The 26,972-nt window shown below is 57.6% G+C and overlaps 2 protein-coding genes and 1 long non-coding RNA gene across 5 annotated transcripts; 1 reads left to right on the top strand and 2 right to left on the bottom strand.

The window, feature by feature from the left end:
- Positions 1–101: 101 nt before the first annotated feature.
- Positions 102–3,153, bottom strand: LOC311443905 (uncharacterized protein). Of its 3 annotated transcripts, XM_084534551.1 has the most exons (4): positions 2,628–3,153; positions 848–1,125; positions 588–717; positions 102–407 (listed from the first exon to the last, which is right to left on the bottom strand). In XM_084534551.1, exons 1-4 carry the CDS (start codon positions 2,924–2,926, stop codon positions 392–394), a joined length of 723 nt encoding a protein of 240 aa, XP_084390677.1. In that variant the 5' UTR covers positions 2,927–3,153; the 3' UTR covers positions 102–391. The 3 variants fall into 3 exon arrangements, with proteins under 3 accessions (XP_084390677.1, XP_084390675.1, XP_084390676.1); XM_084534549.1 differs by having other exon boundaries at positions 588–1,125; XM_084534550.1 differs by having other exon boundaries at positions 102–717.
- Positions 3,154–3,237: 84 nt separating this feature from the next.
- On the bottom strand, positions 3,238–24,778 carry F8 (coagulation factor VIII; the record flags this gene model as incomplete). The annotated part of the gene is made up of 26 exons (XM_084534548.1): positions 3,238–3,675; positions 3,913–4,089; positions 4,369–4,517; positions 4,974–5,118; positions 5,891–6,046; positions 6,173–6,258; positions 6,523–6,594; positions 7,821–7,937; positions 8,137–8,319; positions 8,431–8,659; positions 9,187–9,393; positions 9,572–9,737; positions 10,132–12,784; positions 13,998–14,207; positions 14,346–14,496; positions 14,829–15,040; positions 15,697–15,790; positions 16,690–16,861; positions 17,701–17,947; positions 18,217–18,438; positions 19,469–19,576; positions 19,962–20,033; positions 21,082–21,294; positions 21,483–21,605; positions 21,905–22,029; positions 24,630–24,778. The coding sequence occupies 26 exons, from the start codon at positions 24,776–24,778 to the stop codon at positions 3,520–3,522; spliced, it is 6,594 nt and encodes a 2,197-aa protein (XP_084390674.1). The 3' UTR covers positions 3,238–3,519.
- LOC311443907 lies at positions 24,486–26,677 on the top strand. Its single transcript, XR_014697563.1, has 2 exons — positions 24,486–25,137; positions 25,802–26,677. It is a non-coding gene; the product is annotated as an uncharacterized lncRNA (long non-coding RNA).
- Positions 26,678–26,972: the final 295 nt, after the last annotated feature.

Below are 26,972 nucleotides of genomic sequence, written 5' to 3'. Positions count from 1 at the left end.
CCCCCCGAAAAGCCCCGGGGGTGGTTGGGGTTTGCCCGTGGGAGGCCGCGGGGCCACGCGTGGGGCTGGGGGTGCCCGGGGGGTGCTGAGCTCCTCTTCCAGACCCTGCCCCCGGTGGTCCCATGGGTTGGGGTCGTGGTCAGGATTGTGTTCTGGCTATAGGGACACGGAGAGCGGAGCCTCGGGTGAAGACTGAATTTTATTTCGGGATGGGAAAACCACTCTGGGAGGTTTTTTCCTTCTTGAAAATAAGCTGAAAGGAAGAAGAAAGTGGTTCTGCGCCTGGCCTTGGCACACCACCTCTGGGTTCTTGCAGTTTGGGGGTTTCTTTGAGCCGCACTCCATTTCTGTACACCTTTCTGCGCTGCTTCTCCGAGCTCCCCGGCTCACCTCAGTCCAAAGCTACCCTAAAAACACAGGGAGAAGGTGGCCGGCCAGCTTATACGGGTGGCCAGAGGTGCACCCACCCCCTGCCCCCTGGTGCTGGTGACAGTGGGCATTTCAGAGCGGTGACCCAGCAAGCACAGGCCCTACAGAACCTGCCCCAGAGAAGGGGACACCGGAGGGTGGGCGATGCACACACGTACGTGAGGCAGCAGAGGAGGAGCAGGACCAGCAGGGTGATGGGGAAGACGAAGAGGACTGCCCGTGGGATGTTGGTGTAGAGGTGAGACCACACGTCTCCCAGGTAGTCTGCCAGCCAGGACCGGCGGGCACCTGCAGAAGAGGCATGTCCTGGTGAAGGTGAGGAGGAGAGGAGGAAATGCTAGAAACACCAGCGCCTTTTCTTCCTGGGTTGGAATATTTTGGGGTTTGAGCGTGTTTTGAATACCCGCCACGTACTCACGTTGGATCAACTGGTTGGAGCCTTCCCTCTCCCGTGTGTGAGGAGAGGCTTTGCCTGCGTGATCCAAATATCTCCCCTGGTCTGCCACCAGCCTCCTCCTCAGCCTCACCCTGCCCAGCTGGGAGGAGGTGGCCTTGGAGAGATGCTGGGAGATGAGGGCGGTCAGCACAAGGAGCAGGAGGAGGACAGCGCGCAGGGCCATGGCCTCTTGCAGCTGCGTGATGATTTTCAGGCGGGCCCGGAGGCCCAGTCTTCGTCTGCGGGGCTCCCTGGGAAGCCTGCAAAATCAGGGTACAGTGAGAAAATAACGAACTAGACTGCGGCCCCAGGTGCCTGACAGCATGCAGCACTGCCAGATGTGCCCAGGAGGCCAGAGGACACTGCTGGGACCGTCCGCCCCCTATCCAGGAGGGATCTGCAGAACACTTGGTGCTGGGAGGAGGAGAGCTCGGCCAGAGCAACCCTCATCTGGGCTGGGGGGAGAATGAACGTCATGGGATGGCGGGGCAGGGCTGTGGCATGTGCTGGGGTGAGCAGTGTGAGGCCACCGTGCTCCAGGCAGCACACGGGCTCCAGGCTCTTGCACCCGCAGCCTGCGAAGCCGGTTGGTAACAACACAGGGTGGTAGGCAAGAAATTCGGAGAGCAAATTGAAGCCTTGCAGCCAGTTTTGGAAAAGGTAGTGGGAGGGAGAAGTGTGGCAGGAGGCAGCTGACAGACAGAAAAGGCAGCTCTGGTCACTCCCTCCTGCTTCCACACGGGGAAACTGAGGCAGGGGGGAAATAATTTCTGCTCGGGCCACACTAGGAAGGGATTTGTGCTGCTTCAGCCCTTCCCCTGCACAGAAACCTCTGTATCTCGGGGGAGGCTGTGGTGCATCCCAGAGCTGCGTCACGCCGGGAGGAAGCAGCGTCTGGTCTCCATTCCCCACAGGATAAATGTCAAGGGATACTGCCAGTAATGGATGCCGGGGCTTGGCAGGCCCTGACACAGGGCTCCTGCTCAGCACGGCCCCTTGGCTGCTTGCTGGGTGCTCCCTGTTGGGCAGCTTATGGTCCCAGCTCCTGCCTCAAGGCCAGCTCACGGCCAGGCAGTGTCTGCTCACATCCGTGCCTGATTATTGTCAGAATGCAATTAAGCCAAAGGGTAATTGCATCTCCTGCCTGGGGCTGTAATGTAATCACCGCCAGGGCCACAGCAAAGGCTCCTTGTACAGCAATGCAGAGCCAAGGAGGTTTTCAGCCCTGCTTCAATCAAACCATCGGCTTCTGATCTCCGCTGGGTGTGGGTTCCTGGATGGGTCACGCCGCCGGGCTGAGCTGCAGCACGTGTCTCTACTTCCTTCTGGCACAGGCCGTGGAGGGGAGTGTTTGTGTGCACCACCGTCCCCTGCCTGCTGCGCCTGAGGGTGGGCAGGAGGGTGCTGTGGCTGGGACACCCTGCGCTTGGCTTTCCTGCTCCCACAGGACACCGAGCCTGGCTGAGATTTTGGGGAACCGTTGCCTCTCTTGCACCCTGCTCACAGCTGCCAGGAGCTGGGCAGCCTGGAAAAAGGGTTGCCTGTGGGGAAGGCTGACCTCAAGCTCTGTTTTGTTTGGCCACGAGGACGTCCTGGTTCTCCAGACGCATCAGTAGCCTTGTTGTGGTTTCAGACCGAATCAGCGGCACCTAAACAGGCTCAGGTGCCAAACACTTCCCCAGTGACAACCTTTCTGGCCTCCAGGAGAGCCCAGGGAAGCGTTGTGGGACAGCCCGGCCCCTCTCCCCACCCTGGGACTCACAGCACCGGGTGCGGGCGGGCGCAGGCTCTGCCGTGCCGGTGGTGACGATGCCGCTGCCGCCACGGAGGAGAGGCGCACCCCCTGGCAGCCATGGCCCCCCCCTGCCCGCAGCACCCCGGGCCTTTCTGAGGTGGCCATCGTTCCGGAAGGTCAGCCACGGGGCTGGGCGTGGGGCAGAAGCAATCCAAGAACCCCACGGAGTCACTGCACCGACAGCTGCTCCAGGGAGCAGCAAGGAGGGCGTTGCTGGAGGCAGCCCCAAAAAGCCCCGTGGTGGCATCGTGGTGGCATCGGGCCATGCCAGCCAGCACATTATGGGATGGAGATTAAGGGAAGGAACTGGAGGACCGAAGCCCAGTGCTGAGTCAGGTTGTGCAAGCGCTGCCTCCAGGCAAGATCCGAAATCCCCACTGGTTGTGAAATGTGCCCTGGGGAGGGGAGCAGGGCCTCCGCCCCCATCCCTTATCTCTGCCACCGCCTCCTGCAGGGCTGTGCTTGTGGAAAACAAAGCTGAGGAAGGATCTCCGGGGCTAATTAATTACTAGCTGCTGGTAATGCTGACTGAGCCCCTGGGGACGCTAAGGTTGGGGAAGAGGAGAAAGCGCAAAGATACTGGAAAATTACTGTTTAATTCTTCAGCATTATGCCTGACTACATGGCATGTGGTAGACGAGGGGCAGGTAGACTGATGACAAACCATCCGCCCCATCAGCAGGAGCCACCAGCATGGCCAGGGCTCCTGGAGCAGAAGAAAAAACCTCTGCTGATGCCACCAACACCTCCTGGACACACGGAGCGAGCACAGCCCTGCGGGGCCAGCTCCATGAGAGTTCAGTGTCCAGCAGGACGTGGGTCCGTGGGCTGGCACTGCCCGTGCCTGGCACTGCAGCCATCAGTACTCCTGCTGAGTGTCACAGCCAAGGAACTCTATCCGCAGGGCGATGTGGTTGTGCCACTGGCGGGGGTGTATCCTCACGTAGCGGGCAAAGAGGGGTGGCTCCAGGGTGTTCATCACTGTGCCGGTGTGGTCTTTGTTTGCCTTGAAAATCTGGAAAAGGGAGAGAAAGCTGGGGTGCTGTCTGCTGTGCTGGGCTCTGGAGCAGTGAGCCCGTGACTTGGGGACACGATCAATATAGACAAGCAGCTGTTGGGAACTGTTTAGGATGAAGAAAAGCACAGCTCGGCTCACTGCTATTGCAAAAGTGCTGTGAGCACGTTTGCTGCAAAGGGCTGAGCTTGCTGCCCCAGGGCTGCTGCGGGATGGCTGCAGGGCGGCTCTGCCTACCTTCTCCTTGCCGTCCTGCAGGACTGGGCTCCAGTGCACGCCGTTCTGGCTGCTGGAGACAGCAAACTCCTTCACGAACATGTGGGTGAACACAGCCTTGGCACCTTGGGTTATGATTGCCGTCACCTTCTTGGTTGCTTCAAAGTCCACCTGCAGCCACTCGTTGGGGCTGTTGCTCTGGGGGCAGACAGACAGACTCCCATTACCCCTCAGCAGCACCGCCAGCAGCAATGAGAAGACACACTCGATGCAGCTGAAGTCAAGCTGGCCCTGCACATCACCCCAGGCTTCACCTGCCCCATCAGGCACCCGGTTGTAGCTGCTGGGGGCAAATCCCCTGCCTGCATGCTGGCAGCCTGCATGGTGCATGTGGTTGAATCACCATTCATCATGCCTTGGCCAGCAAACGCAGCAAGCACCCAGCCTGCCTGCCTGGGGTCTCCCTGCGTGGGCTACCTGTGGTCTCCACGCGTTGGTCCTCCCCTGGAGGTTGAGGCGGGCCTGGGAGGGGGACCAGGTGGAGAAGACGTTGGTGCTGTGGGAGGACGCGGAGATGCGCTGGTCGGGGATCCTTCTGCTCTCCATGCCTAGGGGCATGGAGCAGCCTGGAAGAGAGAAGCAGTGCTTGTCAGAGTGGGCCCATCGTGGAGATGCCTCCTGGCTGCTCCCTCTTCCAGCTGCCCTCTGTGCACTTCCCTGTGCCTCGCTGCAGCATCGTGGGCCCTGCACTGCTCAGTGCCCTTGTCTGCAGCGTGGCTCTGGCTGTAATTCTAGCTGAATTACACCTGCCACTCCTCCACCTTCTTTTCTCGCTGCTGCCTGAGGTTTCCAGTGGTTCAGGACAAAGCCCTGCGCTCCTTCTGGTGCTGCTGCCTCTTAGACCGCAATGAGGTTTTCCACCTTCGTTCCCCCAACACCTTAATGCCACCTTTTTCTCCCTCCACAACTGCCAGGGGAGCCCCAAAACACACGGAATCCTGAAACACGCAGAGCTGGAGCACTCAGCACCCCACTGGATCCTGCCCCAGCCTCAGCACCCGGTGCCCCGAGGCGGGACGTACTGTTCAGGTCGCAGCCGAGGAGCTCCATGCGCAGCGTGGTCCGGATGCTGTAGTGCGTGGGGTTGATGCGGATGTACCGGGCTATGATCGGGGGGCTGAAGTGATTTTCTTTCACCGCCGTTCCATCCACGTTTGCAAAGAAGAGCTGCAGGGAAAGGGTAAAACAAGGGGCTGTCGTACTGGTGGAAAGAGAGCTAGGCAGGACAAGGATTAGCACGGACAAGGCCATTTCAGTCTGGCACTTTGTATCTTATCACCATCCTTACAAGAGGACAACAGCTCAGGGAAGTATTTTGAGATGTGACTCAGACTAAGGGAATGTGAACAGGGCAAGTCAGGGCAAAACACTGAGAAACAGGACTGGGAGAAACTTGGGGTCCATACAAATAAACTTTTTATATTTTTACCAAACAAAAATAGTAATAATAATAATAAAAAAAAACGTTCCTGTGACTTTTGAACTTGGGAAGAGTTTTGGCCACAGCTGGTATACTCGATGGAGGCTTTTCTGGGTACTTTTCTTCACCCACTGGAATGGCCAGCCTATGTGTATTTAGGTTGTGGGTTTTTCTAATAGAGATCCACCAAATCATCTGCATTTGCACACTGTTTTTAGAAAGCCAAATTTGCCTTTGAGGGTCAAAAGAGATATTCAGGAAAAATCTTTTGCCTACCTCTAATATCAAACATAATCCTAGTGTTGATCTCACAGCCACGTAGGATGGTGGAAATAATTTATAGTGAGACAGATGGACACAGAGTGCTTGCAGATCTCTGAGCTGCAGTTCAGTGAAGGATCACTCTTCCTGCCCTAACTAAATATCTGGGGGCTCAGGAGATATCTGTCTTGTGTGCAGAGCTCCCCAGCCCTCACCACCCCAAGAGGCCCCATCCTGGGAAGCCACTCTCCTCCTCACCATCTGGGTGCTGGTGGCGTTCCCCTTGTATTGCCTCCACCTTTGCCCGTCGAGGCTGTAGAAGACAACAAACTGAGAGACGTAGAGACTGGAGAGCTTTTGTCGAGCCCCTTGGGTTTTTATGCCGTGAATGATCATGACGTGCAAAAGGTCCACCTGCAAACAAAATGTGGGGGTTAATTTTTGATGGCTGTGCCTGTGTGTCCTTCTGCTGGTGCACCAGCCACCGGCGTGCCCTTGCAGTGTCCCCAGCAGTGTCCCCAGCCCCGGGGCCCCTCTCACCTGGATCCAGGCATTGCCGTGAGCAGTGCTCCAAGCGTTGATGGAGCCGGTGTTGTCCAGCCTGGCCAGGTAAGGGGCCCACTGCCCTGCAGGGAGAGTGCACAGGTATGAGGAGCACGAGGCAAAACAATGTCCACCCGCAGGGTAGGGCCTGAGCAACACTGATCTCTCAGGGGGTCGGTGGCCACGTGCAGAGTGGCAGAGCCCTGACACGATGGGAGGGCACCCCCAGGTGGGACCCCAGCGTAGGCATGGGTGGAGGGGACCTGCTCTAGCCGAGCCTTGGCCAGTGCACACGCGTGGGCTGTGCTGGCTGAAGCTGCCCCTCGCCAGCAGTGCCCCCTACTCACCGTACTGCCCCGATGCCGTGATCTGAGAGTCCGCAATGTGGCCTGAGGCCAGCCCCAGGGCATTTTGACAATCTGCAGCCCAACAGGAAGGGGGGAGAAGGAGAAAAACAGAGAAAAACAGAGAGTTGGTTAGATAGAGAGGCTTTTGAGTCTCTCCCAACATGGGGAGCCACCTGCAGGCTCAGCAAAGTGTTCTCAAGCCTCCAGGAGCCCCCAGACTCATTTATCTCACACCAAGTGGGAAATCTCATGCGTCTCCGCATCCACCCCTGAATTTTCAGGGTCCAGTAAGTTCTTGCTCCTGACCTCAATGTCCAAAGCAAAGTTCCCATCACCAATCTCCAGCCAAGCCGGTGCCGTGCTCCCCATGCCCCTGACCTCCCATCCCCACGTCCCTATCTCCCAGCAATGCTGACAAGTGGCTCTTCCTTACACCCGTGTCTTGCTCCCGGGGCTTTTTGTTGCCAGGCAGCACCATTTAAAAACAAATATCACGTCGCTAAAGGGAAACCTGCCTGGCACCCCTGTCTGTCCACGTCTCTCTTCTGGTCTGCTGAGCACAGGGCTGTTTGCCTCGTACAATAACTCCTATTATTAGCTACTTGTCATTTCTTGGCATCACTGCTGCATGGCAAATGCTTCTGGGGGAAAATGCGAATGAAAAGATGAAATCTTAAGCAGATGAAAGATGAAATCTTAAGCAGATTTTTAACTGATGGAAACACTTTCTGGCTGACATTTACTGCTCCTTTAGAAAGAGGAGAGGGGCTGTCATGATGTGATAAAACACCCAGCCTCACAAACCACTTCCCCCAGCGCTATTTACGGTGAGGGAGAAATGTGTTGTTCTGGGGGAAACAGAGACAGATTTCCTGTGCGTTTTTGGCAGTTGCTCTCAGGGATGTTTTCATCAGCACGACCTGCCATTGGGCAGTGTTGCACTCTGTGCCTCAGTTTACCTCTTGGCATGGGGTCAGGCACTGGGCACGTCACCCTCCTGACAGCATGGGCTTCAGTCACTGGCGTCAGTGCATTTTACAGGGGTCTAGGGAAGCTCAATTTTGGAAAATGTGCCTTTGGGGCCAATATTTGCAGCCCACTGAAGCTGGTCCCCAACCTTCACTGCATCCCTGGCTCTGCTAGGGATGGGTAAGGTGGCAAGGGCTGGAGTCAGGACTTCAGTGAGACCCAGGGGACCTCACTTAGACAACGCACAGAGAAAGCTGAGAGCCCTGGGGGACAGGCAGCTCAAAGCATGCTGTACAGCAGCACCCAGCCCTGCTGCTCCGGTCACTCACCCAGGTTGTACACGAGGAAGAGGGCACTCATCCCAGCTTGCTGGTGCTCCCCCACTTTGCACTCCACCTGCCAGATCCCAGCGTGCGAGGGCCACATCTCCACTGTCCCGAAGACACCTGGGCAGGAATGGAGAGCAGAGGGGAGTTACCAGCCATAGCATGGTACCGTGGTGCCAGGCACTGTGCAGACACACAGCCTGACTCTTCCAGACCCGTTCCCCATTCTCGCTATCCCCCACAGGCTTGGCACACCCTAACAGGCACGGACACGAAGCCACGCAGCTGGGCTGTGCGCAGTGCTCGTGCTGTATCTCACCAGGGTAAAGGTTGTAGACTCCCATGTGGTACTCCTGGCTAGTCCTGACGCTGAACGTCTGCCCGTGAAAGTGGACGGAGTGGATGTCCTCGGTGCTGCCCATGTTCAGGAGGTGCCACCGGACCCATTGCTGCTGAGCCATCACCAGCCCGGGCAGCGTGTCCCTCACGTAGCCGTTGATGGCTGGGGAAGGCAGTGGTCAGGAGCAGCTGGATCACAGGGTGCCTCAAGGCCCCGAGTTTTCCCATTCCAGTATAGAGTGTGGGATGGAAAAGGCAAGGGCAAAGTCCTCACCATGGAAGGAATGGTTTCTCCTAAAGTCAGGGTTGTCCAGCTGGATGCGGCAAGGCGGGCGGCAGTTCCTCTTCATGTTCTCCCTGAAGTACCAGCTCTTGGTCTCGTCAAAAATGGTGAAGAGCAGGGAGAACTCCTGCACAGCCAGCTGCCGTCTGGAAACAGTGTTCACCACGTTTTGGCGACAGATGATGAGTGGCCCGATGAGGCCCGAGTGCAGGTCCTTCTCCTGCCGGGGAGCCAGGAAAGAAGTTGGAGCAGGATGTAACACTGATGCTCACAAACGTCACAGCAGCAAGGAAAGTGGTGGCTCTGCCTGCATCCCTGGCCTGGCTCCCACCCATATACAGGGCTTGGCATGCATGGGGTGGGAGGGACACACCGGGAACCCCTCTGTCCCCAGCTAAGGAAGGCTGCACGGCAAGTGTTTGTACGTGCTTTCAAGGGAAGTGGTGTCCCTCTGTCCAGCTGTGCTTGACTAGCATCGCAACCTAGGGGCCAAATTCAGCCAGATTTGGCAGAAAATTACAGGGTCCCAGAAGGTAAATTCCCTACAAGTCTCACAAAAATGTAGAACTGGGAAAAGGAGGGAAGCCAAGAGAAGTTGAAGCAGCAGCACACATTCATCGCTGTATTAGACACCTGAGAACTACAACACCATCGGCTGCTCTAAGCACAGCACCAGAGGAAAAGCCTTGAGCACACAGCCAGGGCTGTGCCACCCACGCCTCACCACCTTCCCAGGCTGCCACCCACCAGGTCCACGTTGGAGAAGTAAGCCCAGGCCTTGCAGTCGAACTCCTGCGTGGTGGGTGCCATCTCGGGCAGGACTTTCCAGGAGTAGTCCCGCAGCCCGCCGGGCTGCACCGCCTCCTCGCCCGACACCGTGTCCCGCAGCTCCTCGTAGCCTTGCAGTGTGGAGTGGAAGGAGAAGGGCCGCGAGGCCATGTTCTTGAACTTGACCTGTGTTGGAGTGGAGGAGAAGCAAAGGGAGGGTAGGGAGGGGATGGAAGCAGTGCTGAGTGCCCCAACGGGCACTGCAGAACCTGCAGGCACAGCTGAGTGCTCCCTTGGGCTGAGCAGAGCCAGCAAAGGGGGGCAGGATGTCAGAGGTTATAGGAAACAGGGACTTCCGACTCACCATGATCACATCTTCAACTTCTGCCCTGATGTACGGCCCGAGGATGCCCAAGTGTTCATCCAGCTCTCCCCGTATCAGTGGCTGCGTGAAGGAACTGTCCAAGTACTCTCGGAAAACCACCTTGCGGTACTGTCGGAAAGGCTTCCTCCTGCCGCTCCGGGGGTCCCTGCAGGGGTGAGGGCAATGAAGCAGCTCAGGTGAGACTGCCCCTTGCAGACAGCAGCAGGGGCAGGGCTGCTGCGGGGCCCAAGGGCACAGCCACAAGCACCTACACTGAGCTATCTGGGGAGCGAGGGGGCAGATCCACACCACCAGCTGGGTGATGCAGAGCCTTGAGCATCCCTTATGCACTTGCAAGGATGCTCAAAGACCTTAGAGGTACTGAGCTCCCTGGGTGGAGATGCAGTGTGGGGAGCATCCTTCCCCTGGGCTGCTTGGCACAGTGCCTGGCTGGGCCACACAGTCACAGCCCCGTGATCCTGCCTGTCCCAAAGTGCCAACCACGCACAGAGCCATGCCACGCCGTGCCAGGGCAACATGTGAAGGGCAGCAACACTTACATGGCTTTTAGGAAGTGCTGGGGTCTCTGGTTCCCGTATTCCCACATCACCTCCACTGCTGCAATGAAGTACTGCCGTATCCGCCCCTGGAAGGAGCGCGGATCATGCTCCCCTTCTTCGTAAATGTCAAAATCCTCCATGGCCTGCTCTGTTTCACCATAGTCATCGTAGTCCAGTCTGTCAGCCTCTGACCTCAAGTTGTTCAGAGTCAGGTTCTCCCCGTGTCCTGGGGCACGGCTCCTCTCCCCCACCATGCTGCTGCTTTCCCCGTCCTCCTCAGGGTGTCCCCGCTTCCCGGTTTCTCCAAGGGCATTTTCCCCCCCGAGCACCTGCCGTTCATCCAGACTGGCTTGCACATGCTGGGCTGGTTTCTCGGTGGTGCTGTGGCCGAGCTCAGGACTGCTCAGAGGCAGGGAATAGTCCTCCTCAGAGGCCAGTTTCACGGGGATTTCCTCCGGGCTTTGCCCAGAGGTGATCTCTGGCACAGAGCCCTTTGTGGCATTGGCCTCCAGCTGCTGAGGCCGGGGACTGAACTGGGCCCTCTCCAGACCCGGCTGCTCCACGGCATTCGTCTCCTCCTCCAGCTGGCTTCTCCCCTGAGCCTGCTCGCCCCACGGAGCCCCCCAGGCAGCCCCTCTGCCCGGCTGTAGCTCAGACAAAGCTGGGCTCTGCAAGCCCCCTGCGTGCCCCGCTGCCACCGCTGAGACCGGGTCCCAGTTTGAGGCCAGGTCTGCGGCCACAGCACCATCCTGCGGTCCTGAGCTGCTGGCTGCTGGCACTGCCTGTGTGGGAAGGGAGCTGGTGCTGTGCTGAGCCCCCCCGCTGCTGTTCAGGGCTGGCCCCCCCTCAGCAAGCCTCTCCTCAGCTCCGTCTGCAGGCACAGCCTGTGGATCACCCCTGCCCGGGTGCTGCCTCCCTTCAGTCGAGTTCTCTGTTTCTTCCAGGCTTGGCTGGGTCACCTCCACCTCAGCCCCAGAACTGTGCAGTTCCAGGGACCTCTTCTTGAAGCGAGTGCTGCAAAAAGGGGAACGAGGCCCGCACCCTCTCCTTCCCACTGCTGGCTCAGGGGTCTGGCTGGCCAGGTCCTGCTCTGCTCTGCTCCCCGCAGAGGGGGATGCCCTGCTGCCAGCAGTGGTGCTGGGAAGGCCCAGACCCTGCACCAAGCCCCTGCTCTGCAGTGATCTGGCTTGTCGGGGCCTCCAGCCGGGGCTGTTCGTGCCCGGGGCAGGAGCCCCAGGTCCCTGAAACTGCTCAGGTCTGTTTAAGAAACCATTTGGGTGCTGCCTTGTGTCATTGGCCACAAGGTTAGGTTCAGGAATGACAAGACTGTCTGTCTCTGGCAGTTCCTTAGGGGTCGTAGCACCCTGAAACACGGCCTCCAGGATTAACTCATCCCTCTCTTCTGTCGTTACGTAGCTGGAAGGTTCAAGGTCATTGCTGTGTGCAAAGGTGTCTCCAAGAAGGCTCGTGCCTTTGGCAAGCTCACCAGCTTCTTCTGTGCCAGTTTTTTCAGGCAAGGAGTTACTCACATCTGTAAGGATTTGTTCTTCTACAGACCTTCGGGGTCCTAGGTCTAGGAAAGAAGTATTTTCCCCTTCAAAAGATTCATTAAAGCCTTGTGAAACCACTTTGTGAGGTCTTTTCTCCAGCCTAGCAATTGAGGAATGACTGCCTTCTCCTGTGTGGCTCTGAGACCCAGCACGGGAAGTCCTGTTGTCCCCTGGCTTGTCCGAGGGTGCTGAAGAACTGGCCAGTGTGAGGGAGGAGTTCGGGTCAGTGCTTAAAGCCAGCTCCGTATTGATTGTCTCCCTTGACTCATGGAGATGTAAGGGCATTTCATCAGCACTCTGTGAAGATGTGTCTTGAAGTCCCAGACCGTGCTCCAGGTCGTTCTGGTGAAACAAGCTCCAGGTTCCTTGAGGAGAACCTTCCCCAGCAGCAAAGGCAGCTGAGTCCTGCAGGCCCACTGTGTGAGCTGTTGTCTTCTGAGGCTCTGCTTCCAGGATCTCTAACGTACCACCAGACTGGACCATCATCTCTTTTACTGGCTCCTGTACTTCTAAGATATTTGTCACCTTATTTCCCACTGTATCATCTGGAGCTGACGGAGCTTGGTGCAGCAGTTTCTGGCCTGCTTCGGAGCTAGCAGCCCCACGGACCTGTTCGCTGACACTTGCCAAGCGTTCCCCATGGGGCAGAGCCCCTTGGTCCTGGCTGATGTTTTTTGACAATTCTTCTTCATCTTCTAAGAAGGATTCATAGGACACTAGATCATAGTTTGTCTCCGGCAGAGATGGGGAAATATCAGCTGGATGTGAGTTACCCAAAAATGTTGACGTGCCATTGGAGGAAGGACCAGAAATACTGCCATTGCTCGGGAGGGCCCCGTGGCTGGGTTCTGTCAAGCACAATCTTGGCTTCCCCGTCTCATTTTTGGAAGAGGTGACATTGTTCAGCTGCTCACTCACACATGGTCTGCGCCATCTCCTCCTCTTAGAGAAGCCCCTTGGTTGGGGGTCATAGCTATCTTCTTCATAAGCCACATAATCATCCTCATCAAGGTATTCGTCATGCTGGCATTGAGAGACTGTGAACTTGGCGTGCATCCCTCGTTCTCTGAAATCAGGATTCAGGCACCCCAGTGTCCAAGTGCCTGTCTCGGGAAAAGACAGGAGGACACCATCAGCCCACCGCAGTGGGAAATCAGAACTGCCATCCCCACGCCACTCCCTTGCTAGTGTAACCTCTATTTTCAGACAGCCTCTAGCTCATGCTAGTGATTTCACCATTTCCACAGTCCCTAGAGCATCTTACAGCCAGGCTCACAAGACATCAGGGTTGCTGGTAACATCAGAGGCGATCCTGACAAGCATCACCAGCAGGGCTGGTGCTTCCTGCCAGAGCTCAGCGAGCTGCATGCACCCGTGAGGCCCCACCAGCCGCTTGGTGAGAGGAGTTAATGTAGTGAGAAACCACAACACCTCCAGGATTATCGCCAGCAGCAGAGCAATCACCATTATCCACCCCCAAAGACGTGCTGGTGCTGGCAGATACACCTCTCTCCCAGCCCAGACGCAGCCGTCACGTCTCTCCCACTCGAGGAGAAAAATGAAAAGGCTGCCTCTTGCTCACATCCCCAGCCAACGCACTCGCTCCCCGCCAAACAAGTGTGTAATAACCCAGCTCTGACGCTGGAGAGAGCTGTCATCTGCTGCTGGCCGGCTGCTTGCCTTCCTCAGATAAGCAGGCGGAAAGCAGACCTCAGAGGGATGCAATGTTTGGCTGGAATTTAGAAAGCTTCCTGGGTATCTGGATACCCAGAAATACTCATGTATACTCATGACCAGTGTATCAGTGTTGGCTAAATTCTGTGTTTCCTTCATTAGGGAGGAAATGTGTAATGGCTCTGCTTTTGCAAATGCTAAGGGAAAAAAAAAAAAAAAAAGCTGAGTAGGAGGAAATAAAAACCAAACCCTTCCTAAGACTTCTCTGCATCCGGTGTGCCTGTCCTTGCAGAGATGTGTGGGTAAATTTGATGCCATGAGCAGCACTGGAACTGCAGCAGGGACAGCATTGCCACTGCCACCACATCACTGCAGCCAGCTTACTGTCTTGGCAGCATGCACGTGACATTAATGCACCCTATTCGTGAAGTAAGATACAGTAATTTAAACCATTTCTTGGCGTTAAGCTTTGGGGAGATATAATCATGACTTTGCTGCTCCAAGAGGCTGAGCATCCCTTTGCCCTTGGGGTTGCCAACACGTGATCAGGCCCCAGACCCCAGCATTGCCCTGCCTGGAGATGCTCACTTTGCCCTGCTGTGATGCCCAGCCCGTGGTTATGGAATAGCCCGTGCCACTAACCTGGCTTTTCCACGCTCATGAAGACAGTTTCTCCAGAAAATGGGAAAAGGGTAAGCACATCCTCAAAGACCGTGTTGCGCTTGAACGTGTTTCCAGAGAAGAAGACGGAGAGGAAATCTGTCTGGGCCCCAACGCTCAGCACATACCAGTACACGACTTCGTGCAGGCAGACGTTCAGTTTCAGGTTGTCAAAGACAAAGCCATTAACAGCTGGAAGAGAGCAGGGTGTGAGACATTTCATCAGGACCTGGCTCCCCAGGGGCTGCCCAAGCCATTGCCCATTCCCTGGGGCAGGGACCAGCCAGTTTCTGCCTGGGATTTGTGGGGAGCCTCCCGCTGGGCACTTACTGTGCATCACGTTGGAGGCATAAAACTGGGGGTCCTGGGTATCCACGTGGGCTGCATCGGTGCAGAACCTCCTGATGTTCTCCTCCAGGTACCAGCTGCGGTTCTCATCAAAGACTGAAAACAGCACCAGCCTTGTCTCATCTGACATTATCTGGGAGGCAGAGAGGGAAGGGCAGGTTGCTGGCCTGGCCAGAGCAGCCCCCGGGGTGCAGGGGGGCTGCCAGCCCTTAGCCTGGGTGCATGGGGAGCAGTTTACTGCTTTGCACATAAGGTGGGGTGCAGTCTTGGAGGGAAGGGAGCATGCACGGGGAGAATGGGGAAGACAGGGGGGTGGGACTGACTGTAGGGTTGAAGACAACTGGACAACCAAATTTGGTTTTACCCAGATATTTCGCCCACCGCAGTTATTCCAGCCTTTCAGCCAGGCAGTTAAGGTGGCAAAGCATCCCCCTTGCCTTTCTCTGCCACACCTGGAGGACCTACCTGATTTCCCCTCTGGTCCATGGACTTCTTGAAGCAGATCAGGAGGGGCCCGATCAGGCCCGAGGCTGTGTCCCGTTCCGGGTTGATGGAGCTGTAGTAGAAGCGAGTGAGGCAGCGAGGATCTGCTTGCGTTGGCCCATCCTCTGTCGTGACCCTCCAGCTGTAGGTGAAGGACTGGCCAGGGGCAATAGGAATGTCCTTCACGTCCTTAGCTGCCAACACACAGCCCAAGGGCACATCTGTTAGGTCTGGACTGCTCCTGCAAGGGGTCATCCTGCTTTGTAATAGAGCTCAGAAAGGAGGATTTCTGATAGCAGGAGTCACACGGAAAACTACCCAAACTGGTAGTTTTGGTACCCAAAAGGGCTGGTGGGCCACTTTGCTCTTTTGACTCTCCTGAAAGAAAACCTGAATTGGGATAATAATGTGTCACAGACACGGACCAGCTCTGAGCTCCTTAGCAGCTGCCATCCCTCTTCTGCCACTTGGCTCCAGTCCCTGCAATTGGACCTGAGCTTGGTACGAGGTGCTCCTGGCAGCGTTCACCAGGGATAGGTGCAATAGGAACTGCTCACTGCAGCCATATCAGAAAGTGGAGGCCTCCAGGGTGAACCAAACCCAGCCCAGCTCCTCGGCTGACAAAGTCCCTTCTTCCAGCCATCACCCGAGCCTTCCTTCGAGCCAGAGAGACATGGCACCAACAGGGACATGAACCAAGAATCGTCTACAGGAGCCATGGGTCTCAGGTGCTCGGATGGATGAGTTGGGCAGCTAAATTTACCACAGGCTGCGGGAAGCTCTCCTGGCCCAGGAAAATGGCACTGGCCACCTGACATCCTAAACACCCATGGCCTGCCCGCGGCCTTACCTTGAGAGGACCTCATGGCGTGGTACGGCCTTACACTGGTGAGGCCATGAGGGTAGATGTTGTACGGTCGGCTCGCCAGATTCCTGAACACAATCTGAAACAAGGACAGCCAACAGGACATTTAGCACTGCCAGACCACTGTGAGCCCTCAAGGCTGCCCTCAGGGTGTCCATGCAGGGCGAAATTGCTGGGCTGTGGTATTGGCACTGCCCACATCCGAAAGGGAGGAACCCGGACACATCCAGGACCACAAAGAGAGAGGCAGCACAGAAGAAATGACTGCTTGTTTCTCCACCAGTCTACGCTGACCATCTTTCCGGGAGGTGCCCACTTCGGGTACATTTTGGGAGGGCACAAAAATGTCAGATTTATGAAAGAGTGGGTTGCTACCTTTAAACTACCTTTCTGTATGAAACAGAAGAGCTCTTTCAATCCAGGAGGCCTTGGAGGGACAAAACACTGAGTGTGCACAGCCATCAACAGCTTCAAAGTGCTCCCCACTTAACAGCGTGAAGCCTTTCATTTAGGTCCCCAAATAGCTCTGTCAGAGCTTCGCCACTTCTCCTGGAAACCATCCCTTTCCTCCCAGCAGCAAACAAGTCAAGCAGGCAACTGGGCATGTGAGCAGCCCCCAGTACTGTGTGGTGAGAACACTCAGATGGAGAGGAGTGGAGAACGAGAAGGCACTTCTGCCTCAGGAGATGGTGCTAGGTGCCATGGGTCATGGATTAACTCAAATAAGATGCCTACAATGAAGTCAAATAAAGGGGGCTGAGCAAAATGATGTTCATTCCTGCTGAACTCAGCAAGAGTTTGGGCTTTCAATAGCATCTCCCTTTCTGTTGAACTTCGGACATTATCAGACATGATAGATCTCCCCAAGGATCTATGTCAGGCCACAGCCACAAACCAAGAGCTATTAGGAGGAACGACATCAAGCTTTTAAGCTTTCCCCTTCCAGTCTTTCTCTGTGGAGAATAATCGCTCTCTTACCTTAAACTGATCTCCAACCTCCCCCTTCAGGACAGGTCCCAGAATTCCCTTATCTTCTTGGGACATCTTGCGTGTCTTGAAGGATGCATCCTTATACTCCACAAACATCACTTTCTTATACTTTGAACCAATCCGCTGAGGGCCAGCCTCCAGGAACAGGCTCGTGGTGTTTCTGCAGGCAACAAAGAGCAAGTGGCCACATGCAGGATGGCATCCACATGCATCCCTGGCAGCCCAGGGATGGCCCAGCCAACTGCTGTACAGAGGCAAAATAAAAATATTCTCATCCTCGCAGGACATCCTGCGAGTGGTGACTGGGGGAGCTGAGAGCTTGGCGGGCTGTCCCTTGTCAGGGGACATGTGTGGTATGTGGATATAATGCAGCAGAGCAGCTGTCTGTTCTCAGCATCCCAGCTCCTCCACAGGAGCCAGACCCGAGCTGGAGAGGACATCCCCTCTGGTGCCCCCTGCCAGCCCTCCCTTACCCCATGAGGGGCTGCAGCTGGCTCTGGGGGCCGGGATCTCCACCTAGGGCAGAACCCGGTGACCCCACTGCTGAGACAGGCCCAGCCCACACCCCCTGTGTCAGCAGAGTGGCACCGGGGCAGGTGACAGGCGTCACTGCCGTGTGGTGCTAAGGCACAGAGACTAACAGAGTGTGCCCTTTGGAGCAGGTCCTTCTGCACGAACAGCCACCCACACCTCAGGCTGCGGGCACGTCTCCCAGCCCTGGGGCAGGAAGCCACCAGGGACTGCTGCCTGCAGGGGCTGACCCTGCAGATCTGCACGGTGGAGCTGCCCCAGTGGGCCACCAATGGTGGCGTTTGGTAAAATTTGGTAAACACCAGTTCCTGCCTTCCCACAGCTCCCCAGACCTATCCTTGTGCTGCGTCCTTAGCTGGGACAAAGCTGCCCAGGCTGGGCAGAAGGAAAATAAACTCCTGGGGAGAAGGGGAAGACCTGGCAGAGCTGCCTCAGGGCAACCCCGTGGCGTCGGGAGCTCGCTCTCACCTATCCAGAGATGCTGGCTTCATAGGGGCATAGTCCCAGTCCATTTCCTCAGCCGCGATGTAATGGGTCCAGGTCATAGGGTCCTTCTTGGCAAAAGAGCGCACTTGGATCACATGGTAAGCTTCCTCTTCTTCTTCTTCTTCTTCCCCAGGGTCGTCCACCTCCTCTGGCTCATCTGACAGCTGCCCCATCTTCAGCAGGCGCTCCTCGGGGCACTGCTCCACCCTCACAAGGGCCTCCATGCCGGCTGCGTTCAGACAAGGGGCAGGAAGGGCCATGCTGGCTTACCTGCATGGGTGCTGGCTCCCCCAGGCTCTGCTGGAAGACGACCTCTCCACTGCTATCCCCACCAAATGTGTCCCCAGGCAGGCCAACACATGCCATCCCGGTCACAGGCCAGGTTGCACGTGGTTATAGGGTGATTGAACAGGGATGGCCTTGGAGCTGCAGCACCACTCAGAGCCTGGGCCATCCCCTGAACCTCTTTTCCCCCGGGCTCCTGCAGGCTCAGGTTACCTTGCTGGTGGGACGGTATCTGGCAGAACATCCGAAACTGGCCGGCTGTTCCTGGCATGGTCTGAGCTGTGAGATACGTGGCAGGGGAGATCTCCAGGCTGCTGAGACGGTGGCCCCTCACCAGAAACGTGTGTCCCTCAAAGAAGACGGAGTGCACTTCTGGCCCGGTGCCCAAGCCTATCACGTGCCAGTTGACCTGCTTCTTGAGGCACAGCGTGAGACCTGCCGGGAGGGGAGGAAAGCACCCGGGAGTCAGGACATCCCTGTGTCCATCCCTTGTCTCTGCTCTTGGTGCCACGGACATGGTCCCCTGCCCCACAGGCTTCCGCAGGAGAGGTCACACATAAATGTGGGCAGTCTGAGCACAGCAGAGGGGCAGGTCACATCACCCGGCTGGAATAAGGCCAGGCTTACAGAACGGTGGTCTAGCCCCTGAAACTGCTTTGGAAAAAGCTGAGAGAAGCGTGCTGTGGGAGCTCACAGCGTGGTGCAGTGGCAAGACGAGCAGACGCACTCCCTGGCTCTATAAAACAGGAACAGGGAGCTGGGAAGGGGAAGCGTTTGTCTGATCACGGCGCTGGCAAGCCTCACGCCCAAACACTGCATCAGGGGCAGGGCTGCAGCACGTCTTCAGCAGGAGCTGAAATACCCCAGGAAGGGCAGAGAGAGGTCACCAGGCTTATTTAAAGGCTGGAGAAAATTCCTTCGTTGGAGAGTTTCAAAGAGTTCAGTGTGCTTAGGAAATGGGAGAAAACTTGAGTGCCTTGTAAAAATATTTTCCTGAGGAGAAATCAGTGTGTGCCAAAGGGCTCTGCAATTAAGTGGGGAAGGGAATAACAAGTTCCTGGAAACTGAAGCCAAACAAAGTCAAATACAGAGTCAAGCACTTGTTTTTAGCACAGAGTGCCAAAAGTGACTGGAATAGATCCTTAAAGCCAGGGAGGAGACAGGGCGCAGGCTCTGTGCTGAGGGTCTCAGCTCTCCGTTGTCACCTCTCCACCAGAACCTGCCCATCAGACACCTCTCAGGCCAGGTCCCACAGCCACATGGGGGGTGCTGGTGTGGGTGAGAACCTTCACGAGGGGAAACCTGCTGTGCATGGAGCAGGTCTGCTCAGCTCCATGAATCCACCAAGCTAGGGAATTCAGGGGACTTTTGCTTTTGCCTTTTATTGGAGAAAGGTTTGCAGACGTAGCTAGACCCCTCTTGCCTCCCACCACCTCCATCCCCGCCCCGACAGACCGGTGCTCACCGGGCAGCGAGCCGTTGACATAGCCGTTGATGGTGTGCAGCTCCCCCCTGGTGTGGGGCAGGGACTGAGGAGCTGCCGGGGGGTCGGGCTGAGAGTACCAGCTTCTCCCTGGGGACAGAGGAGGATGCAGTATGAAAGCCAGAACCCAGGGAGGTCAGTTGCTCAGTGCTTTTTGGAAATGCTCGGAGATCTGTCCACTCCACGTCAACGTGGTGGTGACTGTTGCGCGTGACAAGGCATTTCTGCCCCCTGTTTCAGCCCGTGTGAAGGGAACAGGGGTGGGAGCTGGAGGCTGCAAGCTCCCTGCATCTGGGGCACGGAGGCAGGAGCTGCAGCTCGGTACCAGGAGCATGTGGGCCAGGGGTTGTGCAGGGCTTGAACCCTTCGGAGGGAGCTGAGCAGCTGTGCCCACACCATGGCCAAAGCACGCACCCCAGATCAGGCTGAATTCAGGGTCTGACACCAATGTGGTCAGCTTATTTGGGGCAGATACCTTCATCAAACACTGCAAACAGCATCACAACATCTTGCTGCGTGTCCTGGATCCCATCACTCGCCAGGGTCCCTGCAAGAGGCCACAGAATGGGGCATTTTAGGATCAGCAAGTGCCATGCCCATCTTCCCAGGGAAGCCCCTTTCTGCCCTCCACAAATCAAGGCCAGGCTGTGGATTGGTTTTGCCACATCCCAAGAGGTCAATGACTGTCGCAGCCCCGTTCCCAGCCTTGCATCCCTAAAACACCCCGGCTGAGAGGCAGCTGCCCCAGCACGCACCGAAGGGGCAGCCTGCCCTGCCTCTCCCTCGCAGCCTCTCAGGATTCGCTTAGTCACCTGGAAGGGCCCATTTCAGCCAGCCCCTCACCGGCACCATTGTCTGCACTCCTCGTCTAGACTGTGCTTGTCAGTGGAGAAATGTTCGTGGCGAGTCATCGGGGCCTGCAGACAGAGCCCCGGGTGAGTCGCACCCACAGGTGCCCATTCCTCTCCGGTGACTCCACCGGGGGCTGGACAACCACCTCCAAGAGACGGCTCAGCCAGGGGAGACCAGTCCTGCCCCGGCTTCACTTCTTGATGCCGTGCACCCCAGAGGTGGTTAGCAGTCAAGGTTTCCTCATCTCCACGTCCACCAAAGGAAGAGGGAAGGCACAGGTACTGTGGGTGAGGCAGTGCCCCAGGTGTCCTGTTTCTGCCCTTGCTCATAAAAAAAACTTTCCTTTATGTCTTCCAACAAAATCCTGTTTGGCAAAGTGCCCTGGCAGACACTGAATGATTGTAGCTTAGTGAAGCTCTGAAGGAAGACGTTTATGCTTCCACAGAAATTCACCTTATCAATAGATAAGCTTCAGCTACAAGGAAAAGGATTTCATTCGTCGTCTGAAATTCTGCAAAGGCAAAAATTAACCAAGTTCTCTCTCCTGCAGGGAAATCCAGGGGTGTTTGCCTCCCACACTGGGAAAGAACTCTTTGGGGAAAGGGCCAAACCCCAAAAGTGCTGCTGTTGACCACAGCTCACTGACCCCACTGCCATGGTGAGCCTCTGGGAGGTGTCTTTGATTCCTCTGCCTCTCAGCCCATGACTGCAGCTGACCTGTCCCCACCCTGGGTTGCTCTTACCAGGCCGGCACACGAGCAGGGCTCCAATCAAACCGGAGTTGGTGTCCTTCACGCTGTCGATGTTGGAGGAGTAGGAGTGGGTCAGGCACTGTGAGTCGCCGTCTGTGGGGCCCTGGTTTTGCTGGATTTCCCAGATGTAGGTGTGCGTCTTCCCCGGATCCACCCTGTCGCCCTCCTTCTCCAGCTGGCTGGTCTCATCCTCGTACCCTGCACCTGCAGCCAGAGGAACAGCCTGGTTTCACTGAAGCTTTATCCCCAGCACACGGTGGATACAGAAATGCCTCCTCCCCACCCTAAGCCCCTCGGTGAGCTGACACCATGGTTGGGGAGGGACGTGCCTCCTCCTGGGAGCAGGAGGCACAGCACAGAGACTCGCAGCGTGTGGCCGTGGCCCCACTCACCCTCTGACGCCTTCCAGTAGGACACCCCGATGGCGTGGAGGTTGTACGGGCGGGAGGCCAGGTTCTTGAAGGTGATGACCACCGTGTCATAGACTTCTGCTCGGATGGTGGGGCCCAGGAGACCTGGAGGGGGAAGGTGGTGAGGTCAGGCAGCCGGGCGGTCGGCAGTGGGGCTGCCACAGCCGCTCACACCCACCACGGGCCCTGAGGGGCTGGCTTTCCACCTGCACAGTCGGTGCTGGTCCCTCACACAGCACGGCAGCATCAAGTGCTCCAGCACCAGCAAGGCTCCCTGCACCCCCAGCAGCTCTGCCCAGGTTTTACATATTTCCCACTCCTGGTTGAGGAGCGGCTGGCCTTCACTAGCACCAGCCCAGGATGGGTTTGGTCACCGGGCTCACCGCTCCCTACGTGGTTCTTACCCATCCATGCCGGCTTGGGCTTGGGCTGTGCGAAGGAGGCATCGGGGAACTCCACAAACACGGCCTTCCTGTAATGTGGAAGGGCACCGGGTGCGGGGGGCTGAGGTCCCGGCGGCTCTGACACTCTGTAAGAGGAAGGAAAAGCCAAGGCTGATTGCACAGACGGGCTGCAGCCATCCTCTTCCTCCCCTGCCCGCCAGCACGCCGTGCCAGCCCGGGATCGCTCACCCTCGCATCCTCTGTTTGCTGACAGACACCAGGTGTGTTTGGAGAGGTTTTCCTCAGCTCACGGATGCTGACGTGGCCGTGATTAATGTCATGGCATTAGTCACGATGGAAGAAGACACAGCAGCAGGCAGCACGGTGCCACACGCGGCTGCTCTGCGCCGCCTGCCCTGTCCCCAGCACCCGTGAGCATGGCAGACATCACCCGTAACCTCTTCTTCCTCCCCTGCTCCCCCTGGCAAAGCTGTGCCAGGAGGCATGGCAGCGTACTCCCGTCTGCACTGCGGCCCAAACGATGTCTCCACATTCATTTCTTTTCTGGCTGAACTGAGATTTACAGCCAGCCCCTACAAAAACACTCCTTGAAGCAGGAGGATAAAGGAGGCTTGAACGTATTTCACACCCCACTTATCTCCGCTGGCCATTTTTGATCTGTAAGCGGCCCAGCTAATTCCTTTTCCATAAAGGATCCAGCACGTTTATCAGGATAACAAAGCCATTAATTTCTCCAGGGATTTCAGAGGCCCGCTTATCAGCCCCAGCCCCAGGACTGAGCCCATTTCCAGTAAGCAGACAGAGCGCCTCCAGCCCTGCTTTGTTTGGAGCAGGAGCCAGGTGGTATTTTTCCCCCCCTGAAGAAACAGCAAGGGCTGCTCTCCTGCTCTGACTAAATCCAGGCAGCAGCTCTCCGCCTGAGTCTTCCTCGAGGGGAAGAGGAAGGAGCCAGCATGACTAACAAGTTGAGGAAAGCACGTCGGGAGCCCTTGCTTTGCTCACCCCAGGGCCAGAGAACCGTGGGCAGAGCAGGGCTGGAGTCCTTAATCTCTAACTCGCAGCAAGCCCAGCTTGGAGGCGTATCTGAGACACCAGGGCCCAGTCCTGCTGACTTTGCAGTAAACAAGGGAGAAGCCCTCTGGAGCCGGGGGATTCTGCTGGCACAAAACCCAGCCCCTCTCCACGCGTGGGGCTGAGCATGGGGCCCAGGCACGGTGACAGAGCCCTCGAGGGTTCTGGTCTGAGAGCTCCTGGTAGCTCCCCTGCACGCAGGGTCCCTACCGACTTCCTACCCCGAGGAGCAAAGTTCCTGGCGCGGCCGATCAGCATTGTTAGCCGCAATATCTGTTCATCTCCCAGAGCCAGGAGACGGCCAAGGCCAACACCCCGCACCACCGGAGCACTCAGGCAGCTCGGGGCTACGTGGCCGCCAGCGCCGAGCCCCCCGGGGCTGTTTTTGGGACACACTGCAGGTCGTGTCTGGGGAGAGGAGAAACTGAAATCATGGGGAACGTGCTGCAGCAGCTCCAGGGCTTTCAGAGGTGCACCCCTGCGGCTGCCCAGCGGTGTCTGTGGTGCCATGAGGGAGAACCAGTGGAGCAGGAGGTGCCCCAGGCACGGCTTGGAGGCACTTGGCTCACCTCTCCGTGCCCTTTCTCTGCAGCTTGGCCATTTTCCTGCATCCTCCCCAAGCGGGAGGAGCAGGGCTGAGGCTGCGGGAACAAGGCACCTCTGTCACCCTGCTGGAACCACGCTGCCCAGACAGCCCCGCTCCCGGCCACAGCTCCCCCGGGAGCTGTGCCCATGGGCAGGCCGGTGCCCTCTGAGAGGGCTGAGGTTGTCTTCTGCCCTGGTTAGGAAGGGGCAAACAGCCTCATCCACCTGACGGGGCCCACAGGGTGGTCCCACAAGGGGCTGCCAGTGGTAACGTGGCTGAGCAGAGGGAGATTCACAGTGGCTCGGGGTGGGGGGAAGGCAGAGAGCAAATGTCACGTCTTTTAGGCATGCTGGTGGGGCGAGACTCGTGCCCTAGAAGTGGTTTTTAGCTATGCAGGGATGCTGGTGGAACAGCCTGGGACAGATAAGAGGGTGCAGGTAGCAGCAGGGCCACACAAAGGGGCACAGCTACATCCACAGGGGCACAGCCACCCAGCCCTGCTCCCCACGCTGGGCTCAGGGCATCCACAGACAGCTTTACATCTCATCCCCGTGCCCCAGCAACACAACAGCCACTTTTCCTTCCCTCTCCAAAGCATTCAGACAAAGCCAGCGTGCTTTCCTCCCTCCTCTTGCTGCCTACCAACACCGTTTTTTCCTCAGACAATACAAGTTACATTCATTCCCTAAAGGGAAAAGTCTGGCCCCAGCCAACATCATGCAGGCAAAGATATAGAGAGCTGAAAGTGAAGTTTTCCCAGCACAGCTCCCCAGGCAGAGAGGCACGGGGCTCCCCCTCTGCCTCGAGCTCCCCACGGAGAGAGCACCAGCTGGAGAACCAGTCCCAGGCTCCCCACACAGACTTTAAAGGTTCACCAAGGAATGGTGTTAAGATAAAGCAGCACAGCTCTGCTGCTCTCCCTCTAAGTTTACCCCACCTGTGCATGATTGGGGTTGCACTTAGCGTGCTCTGTTTGCTGCCCTACGTGCCCCCAGACCCAGCATCATGTACGCGGGGTGGGAGAGCAGCCCTAGAAGCGCACTGGAATTACAACAGAAAAGGCTTTACCCTGCAGGTGTTTGCAGCCCGGAGAGCAGGTCGCTGTGTGTGTAGTCCCAGGCGGTCTCCACGGCCCCGATGTAGTACCTCCGGACTTTGCTGATGCTCTCCTCAAGCAGGCAGAGGAGCACGAGGCAGCGCAGGGCTCCCGCCAGCATCGCGCCTGCGGCTGGGAACCGCTGCGGCTTTAGGAGGAAAAGTGAAGAGGAAGGGAAGGGGAGAGAAAAGCTTTTATCTTCACAGCCAGCTGTCGTAATCCACAGGAGAAGGTGATTTAAAGCCAGCACCCGCAGCCTCCGTCAGAGCGCTGGAGAGTTTCCCAAAGGCATCAGGAGGAATCACTCAGGCGGGTTAATGCAGAGAGGAGCGTGTGAGCGACGGCCTCTCCCTCTCTTCCTCCTGGGTGGCAGTGACAGGAGGAGAGGAAAAAACAAAGGGAAAGGGAGGGCAAACACGGCATTAAGCTCGGCTGCAGGACCCAGCTGGCTCTGCGTCCCGGCCCGTGTCTGGCAGTGAGGTGAGGAAAGGGAGGGTTGCAGAGGAAGGGAAAGTTAGGTGCGGTCCCTGCCTGGTCCCACCTTCCCTCTCACCACTCAGGGCAGAGAGGAAAGAAGGTTTCGGGCCAGCACCAAGTCCTGGGAGCCTCTGTATCCCCCACAGGTCAGCCTGGGCTCATTCTGGGGCTGGAGCTGCTGCTCCTGCCTCGGGCAGCCCCCAGGGACCAGCAGCTGCCTCACCTGCAGGCTCCTGCAGTGTGAGAAAATGGCAATTTCGGGCAAAATCTTAAAGGACAGTTGAGGAAGGCTGAGTTGGATATAGTGGCTTATTGCTAAGGAGCAGGAGAGGCGCTGTGCCCCTGGCACTGGGAGCTGGCAGAGTGGCTGGTGGCTGCGCAGGTGAGGGATGTGTGTGCAAACGGGGCTGTCCCCCTGTGCCCCACACATCTGCACCCCCAGAAGCCAGGATTTAGCCACACAACCTCGCTTCGAGCCATGTGGGAGGGAACTGGTGGGGAGACTCCTTGGGATGCCCCTTCCCAGCAGCTCCTCACCCTCTCGTCTTCTCCTATGGTCCCTCCCAGGGTGCTGCAGAGCAGCTCGGAGCAGACGCACTCCAATATTTTTGCCATGTCCCCCCTGTTTTTAAACTCGCATATTTTGTTTTCGTTTTCTCTTTCCAAGCCCAGGAAATTCCTCCCAGACGCACACACGCGTGCTCATGCACACACACGCCTGCACGCGGCTCTGCTCACGACGGCAGGAAGATGAGGAGGAACGCCCTGCGCCGTCCCGGCGTCCACGGGGTGGGAAGCACCCCATAAATCATGCAGGAGGGCAACAGGAGTGCAAGGGCAGCGGTGACCCCTCCGGGGGCTGCCCCGGCACGTGCAGAAGTGTCCGTGTGATGGGTCTGGATGGGTGTTTTGGGATCCTGGGTGTGAATTCTTGGCACACATCACCTGGGAAAGACCTCCAGCACCCCAGCCCCACCGTGCCAGCGCACCCCATGGCCACGGGGGCAGGGACACCTCCCCGTCCTCACCCTCAGAGCGGGGCCATCCCTCGCCACCTCGCTGGGGACACCCTCTCTCTTCCCACCCATTCTCTACAGCAGCCCAAGGGGAAAACCACCCCCGGGGCCTCAGCGGCAGGTGGGGAGCACCCAAAGGGGGGGGACTCTCCCTGGGACCGCTGTAAAACCCCTGCAGCGAGGGGCTGCCCGCTGCTTCCTGCGCTCACCGGGGGCTGGCTGATAGGGCTGGGGTGGGAAGAGCTCCCCGAGAGCTGAAACGCCAGCGAGGAGCACGCTTCCTCCAGCTCCTGAGCCAGTGGCTGGCTCCCTGCCCAGCCCGGGACTCCTTTTCTCCGCAAGGAAGATGAGCAACAGCCCGGCCAATGCTGTGGGACAAAACAAGCGGTGTGTCACAGGCGGGGATGCCCTGGCTGCTTTGCACCTGGCCCCCGGCTGTGTTTTAGAGCGGGGAGAGGCTGCCGCTCTCGCTTCCCGTGACAAACCCTTCCCATCCATCTGTCTGAGCCACCACCGCCTGCACGCATCCATCCCGCGGCTGCTGACGGGACACAACAACAGCACGGGGGCCCTGCCACTGCTCCGTGCAGGGACATGTCGAGGGCGTTGTTCAGAGCTGGAGGGGAAAGGGTCACCCTCGGGTCCGGGGCAGACGGCAGATCTGGTTGTGCTTCTGGCAGCGCTCCCCCCGCCGCACGGACGTGACTTTATTCCAGTCAGCCCGCCTGGGAATCTCCCGGTGTCGCCGGACCGCGCGCACCCGGAAAGGCTGGGAAAGGTGTTCCAGAAACAGGCAGACGGGGAAAATGTCCCCGTGCAGAC

This window comes from Aythya ferina, assembly GCF_964211825.1.
Source record: "Aythya ferina genome assembly, chromosome: 13".
Taxonomy (NCBI): domain Eukaryota; kingdom Metazoa; phylum Chordata; class Aves; order Anseriformes; family Anatidae; genus Aythya; species Aythya ferina.
This window is presented reverse-complemented; position numbering and strand designations above follow the sequence as displayed.